At 57.2% G+C, this 12,990-nt stretch overlaps 1 protein-coding gene across 1 annotated transcript; it reads left to right on the top strand.

The window, feature by feature from the left end:
• The first annotated feature begins 271 nt into the window (after positions 1 to 271).
• Positions 272 to 12,714, top strand: ZC3HC1 (zinc finger C3HC-type containing 1). Its single transcript, XM_068401340.1, has 10 exons — positions 272 to 565; positions 1,234 to 1,345; positions 1,508 to 1,658; positions 5,199 to 5,282; positions 5,840 to 5,967; positions 8,101 to 8,258; positions 9,814 to 10,039; positions 10,515 to 10,721; positions 10,943 to 11,152; positions 12,287 to 12,714. Exons 1-10 carry the CDS (start codon positions 444 to 446, stop codon positions 12,353 to 12,355), a joined length of 1,467 nt encoding a protein of 488 aa, XP_068257441.1. The 5' UTR covers positions 272 to 443; the 3' UTR covers positions 12,356 to 12,714.
• The last annotated feature ends 276 nt before the right edge of the window (positions 12,715 to 12,990 follow it).

Below are 12,990 nucleotides of genomic sequence, written 5' to 3'. Positions count from 1 at the left end.
ACCCCCCCCTCCCCTCCCTCGCAACCCACCAATCAGCGACGAGCTTCTGCGGCCGCGGCCTATGAAACGCGGGCTTCTTGGCAGGTGGGGGGACCGCCGCGGCGAGAAGACTGTTGGGGGAAGGCTGAGAAATCGATAAAGGCGCCTGCGCCATCGATCGCTGCGCCTGCGCAGTCGATCGCCGCGGAGACAGGCAAGAGCAATCGAGCGCCGAAAGCGGCAGCGGGGACGGGGGGTGTGCGGGGTGCAGCGCCCGGGACGTGGTGGGGGGGGGGACCCGGGGAGGGACGCGGGGTCCCGCACCGCGAACGCTCCGTGGGGACGAGGAGGCCGTGCGGGAGCTGCGTGGGGTCATGGCCAACCCCCCGGCGGAGCCGGAACGGTTCTGCGCGGCTGCGTTTCCCGCCCCCTCTCCCCGGGCCGTGACGGGGTGAGGGACCAAGATGGCGGCGCCCAGCGCCGCGGCGGCGGGGGGGGCGCGGGGGAGGCAGCCCGCCGTCACCCCCCAGCAGATCCGCGACCTTATCGACGGTGGCATCGCCCTCGAGGGCGCCGGCCCCGACGGGTGAGGGGGAGCGGGGGGACGGCGCTGGCGCCGGGCCTGAGCGGGGCGGGGGGCGGCCCGGCCGTGTGGCACCGGCGGGGGGCGGGGGGGGGGTGTGTGATGGGCCCTCGAAGTTATTGAGGGGCGCTGGGAGGCGGCGGGAGTTGTTGGGGGGTGCTGGAGAGCACTGGTAGGTACTGGGAGCTGTTATGGGAGGAGTACTGGGAGAAGAGGGCGCTGGGGAGTGCTGGGAGGGACTGGGACTCACCGGAGGGCACTGGAAGGTGGGAGGCTGTACTGGGGGCACTAAGGGGCGCTGGGAGGCAGTGCTGGTGAGACTAGGAGGTACTGGGAGTGCTGGAGGGACTAAGGGGCACTGGGAGGCAGTACTGGTGGTACTAGGAGCTATTGGGAGTCATCCATCACCCCCAAGTCCTTCTCCTCAGGGCTGCTCTCAATCCATTCTCCACCCAGCCTGGGTTTGGGCTTGGCATTGCCCCGACCCACGGGCAGGACCTTGCCCTTGGCCTTGTAAAAAGCAAAATAATTAAAAGTTGGGGCTTAGGAGCTCTGGAGAAAAGGTTCTCATAAGGGTGAGCCTGAAGGACGAGAGGTTAGAAAGTGGCCTGTGCGTTTTTTATTGATGAAATCTCTCCAGGACGACGTGCTTCACTTGCTGTTCCTTTTAGGAAGGACACGTCCGACTGGTCAGAATCAGCTAATGGATCTTCTCAAATGGATGCTCTTTCCTTGGAGTCCACCAGCAAGGAAGCTTATTTCAGCAGAGTCGAAACATTCACTATATCCTTTCTGACGCTGAGCTCCCAGCCGTCCCCCACCCTGCTTTGCTGTCACCCTCCCCATGGCTTCCCCTCAGGCTCCATCTTCTCCGAGGCGTTTCTTTGGCCAAAGCTTTGACTTTTTAACCCATAATTTGTTGGGATTTATCCTTAACGCGAGCACCCGCTGAAGTGGGCGGGCAAACCCCACGAGCTGTCTCCCCTGGTCTGCGCCAAGTACGGCTGGACCAACGTGGAGTGCGACATGCTGAAGTGCTCCAGCTGCCAGGCCTTCCTCTGCGTGAGCCTGCAGCTCGCCTTTGACTTCAACAAGTGTACGTATGCCGGCATCCTGCGGGTTTGGGGGGTGGGCAGGAGGGTTTGGGGGTGTCTATACCTCATCCTGTGTACAAGTGACTTCCCTAGTGTTGTCCTCAGTGGTGCTGGGTGTTTGGTATCTCTGAAAATAAAGCGCAAGTCTGAAAGAGGGGAGATTGAGATGAGATATAAGGAAGAAATTCTTTGCTGTGAAGGTGGTGAGACACTGGCCCAGGTTGCCCAGAGCAGCTGTGGCTGCCCCCTCCCTGGCAGTGTTGAAGGCCAGGTTGGATGGGGCTGGGAGCAACCTGGTCTGGTGGAAGGTGTCCCTGCCCGTGGCAGGGGGTTGGAACTAGTTGATCTTTAAGGTCCCTTCCAACCCAAACCATTCTATGATTCTAAGTCGAATAAATTTTCTTTAGTTTGTGAGAACATGATGAAACTTCTTGCTCCCCTGGTCAGAGAGGGGTTAGAATAGAACGTTTCAGTTGGAAGGGAACTGTGGTGATCATCTCGTCCAACGGCCTGACCACTTCGGGGCTGACCAAGAGTTAAAGCACGTTATTAAGGGCTTTGTCCAAATGCCTCTTAAACACTGACAGGCTTGAGGCATCGACCACCTCTCTAGGAAGCCTGTTCCAGTGTGTGACCACCCTCCCAGTAAAGAAATGCTTCCTAATGGCCAGTCTACACCTCCCCTGGCGCAGTTTTGAACCGTTCCCACACGTCCTGTCACTGGATCCCAAGGAGCAGAGCTCAGCACCTCCCTCTCTGCTTCCCCTCCTCTGGAAGCTGCAGAGAGCCAGGAGGTTGCCCCTCAGCCTCCTTTTCCACAAACCACACAAACCCAGAGTCCTCAGCTGCTCCTCACAGGACATGCCTTCCAGCCCAGTCACCAGCTTTCTTGCCCTCCTTTGGATGCGTTCAAGGACCTTCACATCCTTTTTTAAATTGTTCCCTGGCTGCTCGGGCTGCTGCCCTGATCCTATACTAAATTTTTCTGCCTGACAGAAAAGGACCTGGGGGTGTTGGTCGATGGGCAGCTGAATATGAGCCAGCAGTGTGCCCAGGTGGCCAAGAAGGCCACCAGCATCCTGGCTTGTATCAGCACTAGTGTGGCCAGCAGGACTAGGGCAGGGATCGTCCCCCTGTACTGAGCACTGGTGAGGCCGCACCTCGAATCCTGGGTGCAGTTTTGGGCCCCTCACGACAAGAAAGACCTTGAGGTGCTGGAGCGAGTCCAGAGAAGGGCAGCGAAGGTGGTGAAGGGTCTGGAGCACAAGTCTGATGAGGAGCGGCTGAGGGACCTGGGGGGGTTTAGTCTGGAGAAAAGGAGGCTGAGGGGAGACCTTCTCGCTCTCTACAACTGCCTGAAAGGAGGGTGTAGCGAGGGGGGGTCGGTCTCTTCTCCCAGGTAACAAGCGATGGGACGAGAGGAACCGGCCTCAAGTTGCACCAGGGGAGGTTTAGATTGGAGATCAGGGACAATTTCTTCATGGAAAGGGTTGTCAAGCGCTGGCACAGGCTGCCCAGGGCAGTGGTGGAGTCCCCATCCCTGGAGGGATTTAAAAGCCGTGTAGATGTGGTGCTGAGGGACATGGGTTAGTGGTGGCCTTGGCAGTGCTGGGTTATGGTTGGACTCGATGATCTTAACGGTCCTTTCCGACCCAAACGATTCTATGATGTGGGCTGTTGGCAGCTGCTGGTCACTAAGCCAGCGCGTTCAGGTGGTCACACTGTGTACTTTAATAAACTCCTCTGCTGCCTTCTTTAAACTACTTGCCCTACCAGCAATAAACATTGCCCTCGCTGGGGTCCCTGCTGGGCCCAGCACCAGTTTCCTTCCCCTGCCCGCAGAGCATGGGCCACTCCTGACGCTGCGAGGCTTTATCACCTGCCCAGACCTTCACTTGCCTTTTTCTGCATCTCTCCTCTGCAGAAAGACATTTATTTCCCCACCACAAATAAGTGTCATCTCCACTTCTCCATTTTCTTGACTGCAAGTCCTTGCTCTCATTATCTGGAAGGTAGCAGAGGGCACAGCCCTGGTGTCTGACAAATGCAGGGTGGCTCAGGTGTAACAGGGAGCTGCATGTTTCATTTTCGGTCACTCTGAATATTGACATCTGCTGTTTGTTCAGACTATCTTTTTTAAATAAACTTTGGCCTAATTATTCCGTTGGTAATCGCACTGGTTTAGGAAAATCTAAAATAATCAGAGCGTGGAAGAAAGGCTTGAAAAATAAACGGAAAAATAAATTATTTGGTTCTGAAAGGGGTGAATAAGTTAAATTAAGTATTAAATCTTTTTTGGGGGGAGCTTGATTTCCAGATTTGGCTCCTACAGCCAGGGTGGAGGGGTCAGGTGAGTTAGCCAGGGACTGGCAGCAGCCCAGGATGTAACTCTGGCAAGAGCAGGCAGTCCCTGTGCCCGTGGTTGGTTGGAGCTGGGTTTCTCTGGTTTGAGCTGGGAGCATGGCAGGCTCCCCTGCTCCGTGGTCAGGGTGCCAGGGAACAGGAGGGGATTTTGGCTGCGGGGAGGCTCGGGTAACGCTTGCTGTCGTGGAGATAACCCTTGAGCCAGCCTGCCTTCACCACCGCTCCCTGGTTGCCTGCAGGGAGGCTGGAGGTGCGGCAGCTCCTTTTGGTGGGGAGGGAGGTGAGTCTGAGGTGAGAGCTTCAGGCTCTGCAACCTACAGCCTCAGGTGGCATCCATCACCCCAGCCGTGCTGGGGAAGAGCGGGGAAGCCCTCGTAGCCTGGTGCCTTCCTCTCCTGGTTTGGTTTTCCCAACCGTTCCCTGAGGAGGTGGCTCCGCAGGGGAGTAGAAGTGAGCTTTGCCTTGCAGGGGGAAGAGAGGTTAGAAAGCAGCCTGGCGGAAAGAGCCCTGGGGGTGCTGATCGACAGCCAGCTAAACATGAGCCAGCAGTGTGCCCAGGTGGCCAAGAAGGCCAATGGCATCCTGGCCTCTATTAGAAATAGTGTAGCCAGCCGGGCTGGGGCAGGGATCGTCCCTCTGTACTCGGCACTGGTGAGGCCGCACCTTGAATCCTGTGTCCAGTTGGTGGCCCCGCACTTCAAGAGAGATGTTGAGGTGTTGGAGCGAGTCCAGAGGAGGGCGACCAAGCTGGTGAAGGGTCTGGAGGGTCTGAGCTGCGAGGAACGGCCGAGGGAGCTGGGGGTGTTTAGGCTGGAGAAGAGGAGGCTCAGAGGTGACCTTAGTGCAGTCTACAACTACCTGAAGGGAGGGTGTAGCGGGGTGGGAGTCGGCCTCTTCTCCCAGGCAACCAGTGACAGGACAAGAGGACACAGCCTCAAGCTTCACCAGGGGAGGGTCAGGTTGGACATTAGGAAGCATTTCTTCTCAGCAAGGGTCATTAGCCATTGGAAGGGGCTGCCCAGGGAGGTGGTGGAGTCACCATCTCTGGAGGTGTTTAAGAAAAGCCTGGACATGGCATTTAGTGCCCTGGTCTAGTTGACATGGTGGTGTCAGGGCAACGGTTGGACTCGATGATCCCAGAGGTCTCTTCCAACCTGATTGATTCTGTGATTCTGCAGATAAGGAGCGCTGCGTGGAGCTGAAGAAGGCCTTGTGCACCGCTCATGAGAAGTTCTGCTTCTGGCCGGACAGCCCCTGCCCAGGTTGGTGTCTCAGAGTCCCAGCTAATGCACATGTCTGGCATTATTCCCTCTTTTCTCCCTTTCTGTCGCTGCTCTTGTGTCCCACTGTAGGAATTGTGGTTTCTCTTCAAGTTCTCAAAGCAGGCAGCGTCATCACAGTCCCCTTTTCCCCTGTGGGGCCGATGAAACACACAGTGGCAGAGCAACACCTCTGAGCAGCCTCAGCAAATAAACAACTGAGCTGTGGCTGGAGCCCCAGGCCAGGCTGTACCCAGCCTCTCTTAACCTTTGCGTGCCTCTAGGACAGTTAAAATGCTTTTTGGGTTGTAACTGGGAGGGGACAGGGGAGACTGGATGATGTGGGATGCTCAAAGGGCAATAAGATCTCATCTTCAAAGCTGCACTGCAAGGAGAAGGGTGGTTGCAGAGGAAAAAGGCTGTGCTCAGCTTTTCTTTTAAAAGCCAAGAGACCGTTACGGGGAGACCTTGGCTGGACTCATCTCTCTTGCCCTGTGGGAGAAGGAGGGGGAGGGAAGGCTGGTGGCACAGCTCAGGCCTCCTGTGTTTGCTTTCCCCAGATCGCTTCGCCATGTTGCTGGTCGATGAGCCCAGAGCCCTTCTCCAGGACTTCCTGGACCGCTTTCAGAGCCTGTGTCAGCTGGAGCTGCAGCTGCCCTCCCTCAGGCCAGAAGACATGAAAAACATGGTGAGTTCCCATCTGCCCCCAAGATCGGGTGCAATAAAGTCCCCGGTGATGATGCCAGGGCTGTGCAAACCCTGACCCAAACGGTTTGGGTGGGCAAAGCAGAGCCCTGCCTGTGTGTGTGAATGGTCTGTCATCGCCTTGGCTTTCTCCTCGGGCCTTCCCCACGTGGTGGTTTCACCTGGTGGCTTTGGAAGCACATAAAGGGGAGTTTGGAAAGGCGTATCTGCTGTACAAGCCCTTGACCAAGGGCACAACACAGGCACAGCTCATGTCACCACGATGTTGCAAGTGAGAAGTGGGCTGTAGTGTCCAGTTCCACCTCTGCACCTTTCCTGGCGTGCGAGGTACTCTCTGGTGCCCAGCAGAAGTGATTTGGGGTCACACAGATGCCTTCAGGAGCTCCTCCTGGCAGCTCCCACCACTGTTTGTTAACTCCAAGCACTCCATGAGTTGCAGCAGCCTGTGGATCGCTCCTTTAACTGGGATCCCACATGACTGGAGACAGTTGTTGCCTTAGGTGGGATCGGGAGTTTGGGGTGCCAGAGGGTGCCCCAGAGCAGAGGTGTAACTAGCGATAGGAGAAGAGGACACAGCCTCAAGCTTCGCCAGGGGAGGTTCAGGTTGGACATTAGGAAGAATTTCTTCTCAGCAAGGGTCATTAGGCATTGGAAGGGGCTGCCCAGGGAGGTGGTGGAGTCACCATCTCTGGAGGGGTTTAAGAAAAGACTGGACATGGCACTTAGTGCCCTGGTCTAGTTGCCATGGTGGTGTCAGGGCAATGGTTGGAGTTGATGATCCCAGAGGGCTCTTCCAACCTGGTTGATTCTGTGTGATTCTGTGTGGGCAGAGACCCGTGAAGGTGAGGGAGCACAGGGAGTGCAGTGCGGGGGGGCCTCTTGTGTGAGACAGTTGTGTGAGGAGGCTCAGCAGGCAGGGGGGAAGCTACAGCACAAGAGGCTCGAGTGTAGCTGCAGCCAGGAGCAAGTGTGGGATTGCCTCCTCGTAGGGACTTGGCCAGGCTCTCCTCTACTCCGGCCAAGTCTGGCTTGTTGGGCACTCCCTCACTGGGAAACAGATGGCTCTCGGCAGCGAGAAGCCGTACAGGAACCGGGGAACTCTTCATCTATTCAGCAGAAATCCCAGAGGTGTTTTATGGTTGCCACCACGGGCTGGCTGAACTATGAAACCCAGCAGAGCCCCCTGAGAAGAGACAGCATAAAGCCAATGGCCATATTGTCTCTCCATGGCTAACTCCCCACGAGCAGCGAGGTCTGGAGCCCGACTGACAGCCTTCAGGGACTCTCCTTTCTCACTGTGTCTCGGCAACGGCCCCAGAAGCGCTCCCTGTCTGCCTGAGCACAGGCAAACGCAGCCCTGGGATTGGAGGGACAGACGGGGGCTGTTTGGGCTCATACTTGCCATGAGCAGTGGAGCTGTGACCTGCTCCGCTGTCCCCACGCGTGCTCGGGGGAGCAAATGGTGCTTGGACCAAGTCGAGGGATTGGGGAGAGTCACAGAATCACAGAATCAATGAGGTTGGAAGAGACCTCATGGATCATCGAGTCCAACCATTGCCCTGACACCACCATGGCAACTAGACCAGGGCACTAAGTGCCATGGCCAGGCTTTTCTTAAACCCCTCCAGAGCTGGTGACTCCACCACCTCCCTGGGCAGCCCCTTCCAATGGCTAATGACCCTTGCTGAGAAGAAATGCTTCCTAATGTCCAACCTGAACCTCCCCTGGTGAAGCTTGAGGCTGTGTCCTCTTGTCCTATCGCTGGTTGCCCGGGAGAAGAGGCCGACTCCCACTCCACTACAACCTCCCTTCAGGTAGTTGTAGACTGCACTAAGGTCACCTCTGAGCCTCCTCTTCTCCAGGCTAAACACCCCCAGCTCCCTCAGCCGTTCCTCGTAGGTCAGACCCTCCAGACCCTTCCCCAGCTTGGTCGCCCTCCTCTGGACTCGCTCCGCTTGGCTTTTGCCTGTTAACCAGAGTGGAAGCGTTGAGGGTGCTCACTCATGCACCCAGCCCTTTTGGGGAGTGAAAAAAGGATTTTTCTCCATGTGAGGTGTGGTTTGTGAGTAAAAGCAGTGTATTTTATCAGCCTCTGCCACCTTTCTCTGTCCCGCAGTCCCTGACGGAGGAGAAGATCAGTCTGCTCCTCCAGCTCATGGGGGAGGAACTGGAGCACAAAACGGAGGGAGAGAAACCCCTGATGAAGTTTGCCACGGAAGTCCTGCACGTGCACGTTCCTGCCTGCATCCTGGCTCTGTGCGGCTGGACTTGCAGGTGGGTTGTGGGGTAGGACTGATACCCAGGTGGCTGCTGCGCTTTGTGGTTGCAGTGAAACCTGTCAGAGGCTGGAGGAATGCAGATATCCCTCCTGTGAGATGTCCAATGTCCTCTATTTCACTATTTTATTCTTATCTCCAGCCATTAAAATTGATGGGCTTCCAGAAACCCCAGTGCCAAACTACCTGACCTAAAATAGATGTCTCCCTGAGACGGCAAAGAGTCTTAAAAACCTGAGCTGTCAGTTGCCCCGCTCGTTGCTGATGTAGATGTTGAAGTCAATTCCTGAAATGTCATCCTCAGTAATGCCTTCATTGCTCCTCAGGCCTGTGGGAAGGGAGGGAAGGTTCGTGACCTGAAGGTTTGTGACTTCCCAAAGCGTGTGCCCTGAGCAGGACAGACACAGTGCTTGTGCCTGAGGCAGCTTGCTGAAGGTGGAGAGATTTCTCTGGAAAAGGGCTTATAGTGGGGAAGAGCAGAGCTGCTGCTGTGGCTGAGCAGTGCAGGGTTGAGAGCGGGGAAGAGTTGTTAGAAAGCGGCCCGGCGGAAAGAGCCTGGGGGTGCTGATCGACAGGCGGCTGGACGTGAGCCAGCAGTGTGCCCAGGTGGCCAAGAAGGCCAATGGCATCCTGGCCTCTATCAGGAATAGTGTAGCCAGCCGGTCTGGGGAAGGGATCGTCCCTCTGTACTCAGCACTGGTGAGGCCGCACCTTGAATCCTGTGTCCAGTTCTGGGCCCCGCACTTCAAGAAAGATGTTGAGGTGTTGGAGCGAGTGCAGAGGAGGGCGACCAAGGTGGTGAAGGGTCTGGAGGGTCTGACCTGCGAGGAACAGCTGAGGGAGCTGGGGGTGTTTAGCCTGCAGAAGAGGAGGCTCAGAGGTGACCTTAGTGCAGTCTACAACTACCTGAAGGGAGGTTGTAGCAGGGTGGGAGTCGGCCTCTTCTCCCAGGCAACCAGCGACAGGACAAGAGGACACAGCCTCAAGCTTGGCCAGGGGAGGTTCAGGTTGGCCATTAGGAAGCATTTCTTCTCAGCAAGGATCATTAGCCATTGGAAGGGGCTGCCCAGGGAGGTGGTGGAGTCCCCATCTCTGGAGGTGTTTAAGAAAAGCCTGGACATGGCACTTAGTGCCCTGGTCTAGTTGCCATGGTGGTATCAGGGCAATGGTTGGACTCGATGATCCCAGAGGGCTCTTCCAACTTGGTTGATTCTGTGAATCTGTGATGGGAACACTCTTGTCTGATCAGCCATAACTGAGTGTGCTCCTGCTTCGTGGGAAGCCAAAATGTAGCTGAGAGCGTTTAAATCAACGCTATAGATGGGTTTTAATGGACTTGTTTTACTTCTTAGCACAAGGGGCTACAAAAACAGTAAGTCTGTGCCTCAGCCCGGGGGTACTGATGTCTTGAAACGTGCTGGATCAAGTACCTGTGACTGGGGCTGTTCCTGTGCTCTGCCAAATCCCTGCATCTCTTCTGAAAGCTGCGATTTTTGGGGAAGGGCCCAGGCTCACCCCTGACCTCCTCACGTGCCTTGGCTCTGTCCCCGCAGTGCTGCGTCCGGCTCCGTGCACCTCTCGGTGATCACCTGCTCCCGCTGCATGAGGAAGGTGGGACTGTGGGGCTTCCACCAGCTGGAGTCTGTGGGGCCGGAGCTGGACTCCTGCGGCCCCAGCAGCGCTCCACTGACGCCCACCGAGCGCTTACTCCTCGTGCCCACGTCCCCGCGCAGGATGCTCACGCGGAGCCAGGACACGCTCCCTCCGGGCTCTGAGCAGGTATGGCCCAGCTCAGCCGGCCCCTGAGCTTGGGGTGTCTGGGTGATGCAGGGGCACACAGGGGTCAAGGCTGATCTAGTTTGGGTGTCCAGTGCCTTTTACCTTGAAAGAGGCTCATCTTGGTGCTGCGTCTCCAGCTGTAGGCAACGGCCAGCAGAAGTGGGTGGCTGCTGCCTTTGTCCCTGCCTTTTGCAGCGCTCTGCCCTCCTGTAGGAAAGCACAAAAAGGGATTTTCCAGCCAGGACCCTGGGGCTTGTCTAACTCAGGGTGCTCCGAATCAGGGGCTGCCTTCACCCGTGTCCAACTAGACACATCTAAGATGCTCCTTGTGTGAAGGGAAGGTGACAGGGCTCTTGCCAGGGTGGCTGAGAAGGCTTTGATCTCGTTTGAGCTGGGCAGGGCGTCCACTTCAGGCAGAGGACATGCTGGTGACATGAGGACCTCCATTAATTCCTTGTTCTTTCCCCACTGGCAGCATGAGAAGAGCCCGTCCCCATCCGTCTCTCGCCCACGGGGTTGGGACTCTCCCATCCCCATGGACCGGAGTGATTTGGAGGTGGCCAGCCCCACCCTGAGGAGCCGCCCCGTCACCCGCAGCATGGGGCAGGGGGACAATGTGGAGGTGCCATCCAGTCCTCTCCGCAGAGCCAAGCGGGCACGGCTCTGCTCTTCTAGCAGTTCGGTGAGTTCCCTGGGTGCAGGCACAGGGGGAGCCTGGGTGGCGAGGAGAGGGAACTGGGCAGGGTGCTCCTGATCCAGGGACCAGTGTTGTCCCTGTAACACAGCCCTAGGCCAGCTCAGGACTGGTGTTTAGGCATGGAGAGGATTTTATTGTGTCATTGGAGTCTGTTTTAAACCGTGCTGTCACTGTCCTCCTTCACTGTCATCTCCTCACCCATCCAGGACACTTCTTTGAGGAGCTTCTTTGACCCCAGCTCACAGCATCGCGACTGGTGTCCCTGGGTCAACGCAGTGGAGGGAGGGGAAGGCCCGGTGGATCCCACAGCCCAGATGGAGAAGGAGCCTGCGAAGGCAGAGCCGGGCTGGCGAGTGGTACTGAACACGCTCCTCGCCACCAGAAAGGGCGACAGGGTGCCCGAGACGGAGCCTGTGGTGAGCCTGCGGGATCCCCAGCCCCAAACCCAAGCGCTCAAAAGCCTTGCCCAGGGCTGAAAGCCTACGGGCAGAATTTGGGGTAGACAGGCTTCATTTGGGCTGAATGCAAACCCAACGAGGTGGCAAGGACCAAGCGTGTGTCTGCAGAGTCTCAGCTTCCCCCTGACTGCTCTGGCAGCCTCTCGGCCAGGTCTCATCCGTTACCGTGATGTGTTGTGCACAGATCTGCTCAAGGGCTGCTATAAATAACAGCCTTTCCCGAGCGGCTCAGCGCTGCCCAAGATCCAGTTTCATTTCACGTCCCAATAGAGAGCTCCCGAGTCTCTCTGCAGACCTCCTGCAGCCCCAGGCTGTTGGACTGGTGGGTTTGCTGAGCCAAGGGAGCGCAGCTGAGGCCACAGCCCCCCTCCCCGAGTGACCGTGGAGCAGCCGGTACCTGCTGCTGCCTCCCTGGGCACCATTATCCGCTTGGGTTCCTCCTTCTGGCTTCCCAGCTTGGGGCTGAGCTGCAGGGACCAGTGGAACAGTCCTGCTTCAGCATTTGTCTTGGGGACTCTGTGTGAGTTGTGTCCCCAACAGGTCGGTCCCTTCCAGCTGTGCTGGGGAAGCCCCTGCAGGTCCTCCAGGACCAGACCCAAGCTGGAGGCAAGGGATGGAGCAGGGATGACTGGAGTCCAGTCCTGCTTCTTGCTTGCAGTCACAGAATCCCAGAATCAATGAGGTTGGAAGAGCCCTCTGGGCTCATCGAGTCCAACCATTGCCCTGACACCACCCTGTCAACTAGACCATGGCACTAAGTGCCATGTCCAGGCTTTTCTTAAACCCCTCCAGAGATGGTGACTCCACCACCTCCCTGGGCAGCCCCTTCCAATGGCTAATGACCCTTGCTGAGAAGAAATGCTTCCTAATGTCCAACCTGAACCTCCCCTGGCGAAGTCACCTTACTGTTCTCCCCTCTGGTTCTGGTAAATAGGGTTAACGAAGAAGAGGAGTGACTTGATGTCCTGGCAGGATATTTCAGATGGTTTTTTTTTTTTGCTGCAGTTTCTCTCCACAAGCTTTGTAGGTGGGTCCTCAGGGCTGTTGCGATGTCTTAACCTCCGGTTGTCACTTTGCTCCCCTCTCTCGCAGAGTCTCTCAGTGAAGTCCTGCAAGGTGTTCCGCATTTTCCGGCAGTGGGAGAGCATGAATTCCTCCTGAATGAGGCATCACGTTGGTCCTGCAGAGATCTGCTTCGCAGTTGCTCCCACGGCAGCTCCGTGCCCTGGGGAAGGGGATGCCAGGGAGGCTCCGTGCCAAACGCAGCCCCCAGCAGCCGCTGGGCCCCCCCCTCCTCCCTGGCTGCCTTCCTTGAAGCCCCCCCGCCTTCACCAGTTGCTGCTGTAGCCCTTGGCCCAGAGGGCTTCGACAGCCCTGTCTGGAGCCGGGACGTGCCGCAGGCATGTGGGACAAACAAGGAGACGTTGTCACCTTGCAAAGGTGACCGTCTTGTCCAGCTGTGGCCCATCACCAGCGGCGCAGGGAAGTGACGCCAGGTGGGAATAAACATTTCACTTTTGTTTTTTCTTTCTTTTTTTGCTGCCTGCTGGTGCGGTGCTTCTGGGTCTGGGTGAGCTCTGGACCTGGCACATGGCTCCCACATCCTTCGGGATGCTCGTCCTTGTGGGATCAGTGTCCGGCTGCCTCCCTCTCCTGTTTCCCTCTCCTTGTTTCTCTGTCTCCGCTGCCTGATGTGGGCTTTTTGCCCCTGTCCACATAGAGATGCCCCCAGCCTCATATCTCAGTGTCAGCCAGCGTCTGTCCCAGCAATCAGCTGCCCAAAGCAGATGTAGTTG

The sequence above is a fragment of the Nyctibius grandis genome, chromosome 5, assembly GCF_013368605.1.
Source record: "Nyctibius grandis isolate bNycGra1 chromosome 5, bNycGra1.pri, whole genome shotgun sequence".
NCBI classification, from domain to species: domain Eukaryota; kingdom Metazoa; phylum Chordata; class Aves; order Nyctibiiformes; family Nyctibiidae; genus Nyctibius; species Nyctibius grandis.
The sequence above is the reverse complement of the archived record's forward strand: the minus strand, read 5'-3'. Positions and strand labels throughout refer to the sequence as shown.

Excerpts from the sequence above, each read along its gene's own strand:
- ZC3HC1 (XM_068401340.1), top strand. The coding sequence starts at position 444 with ATGGCGGCGCCCAGCGCCGCGGCGGCGGGGGGGGCGCGGGGGAGGCAG. Across the intron at positions 5,968-8,100 it reads CAGAAGACATGAAAAACATG|TCCCTGACGGAGGAGAAGAT; the intron begins GTGAGTTCCCAT and ends TCTGTCCCGCAG. Across the intron at positions 10,040-10,514 it reads TCCCTCCGGGCTCTGAGCAG|CATGAGAAGAGCCCGTCCCC; the intron begins GTATGGCCCAGC and ends CCCCACTGGCAG.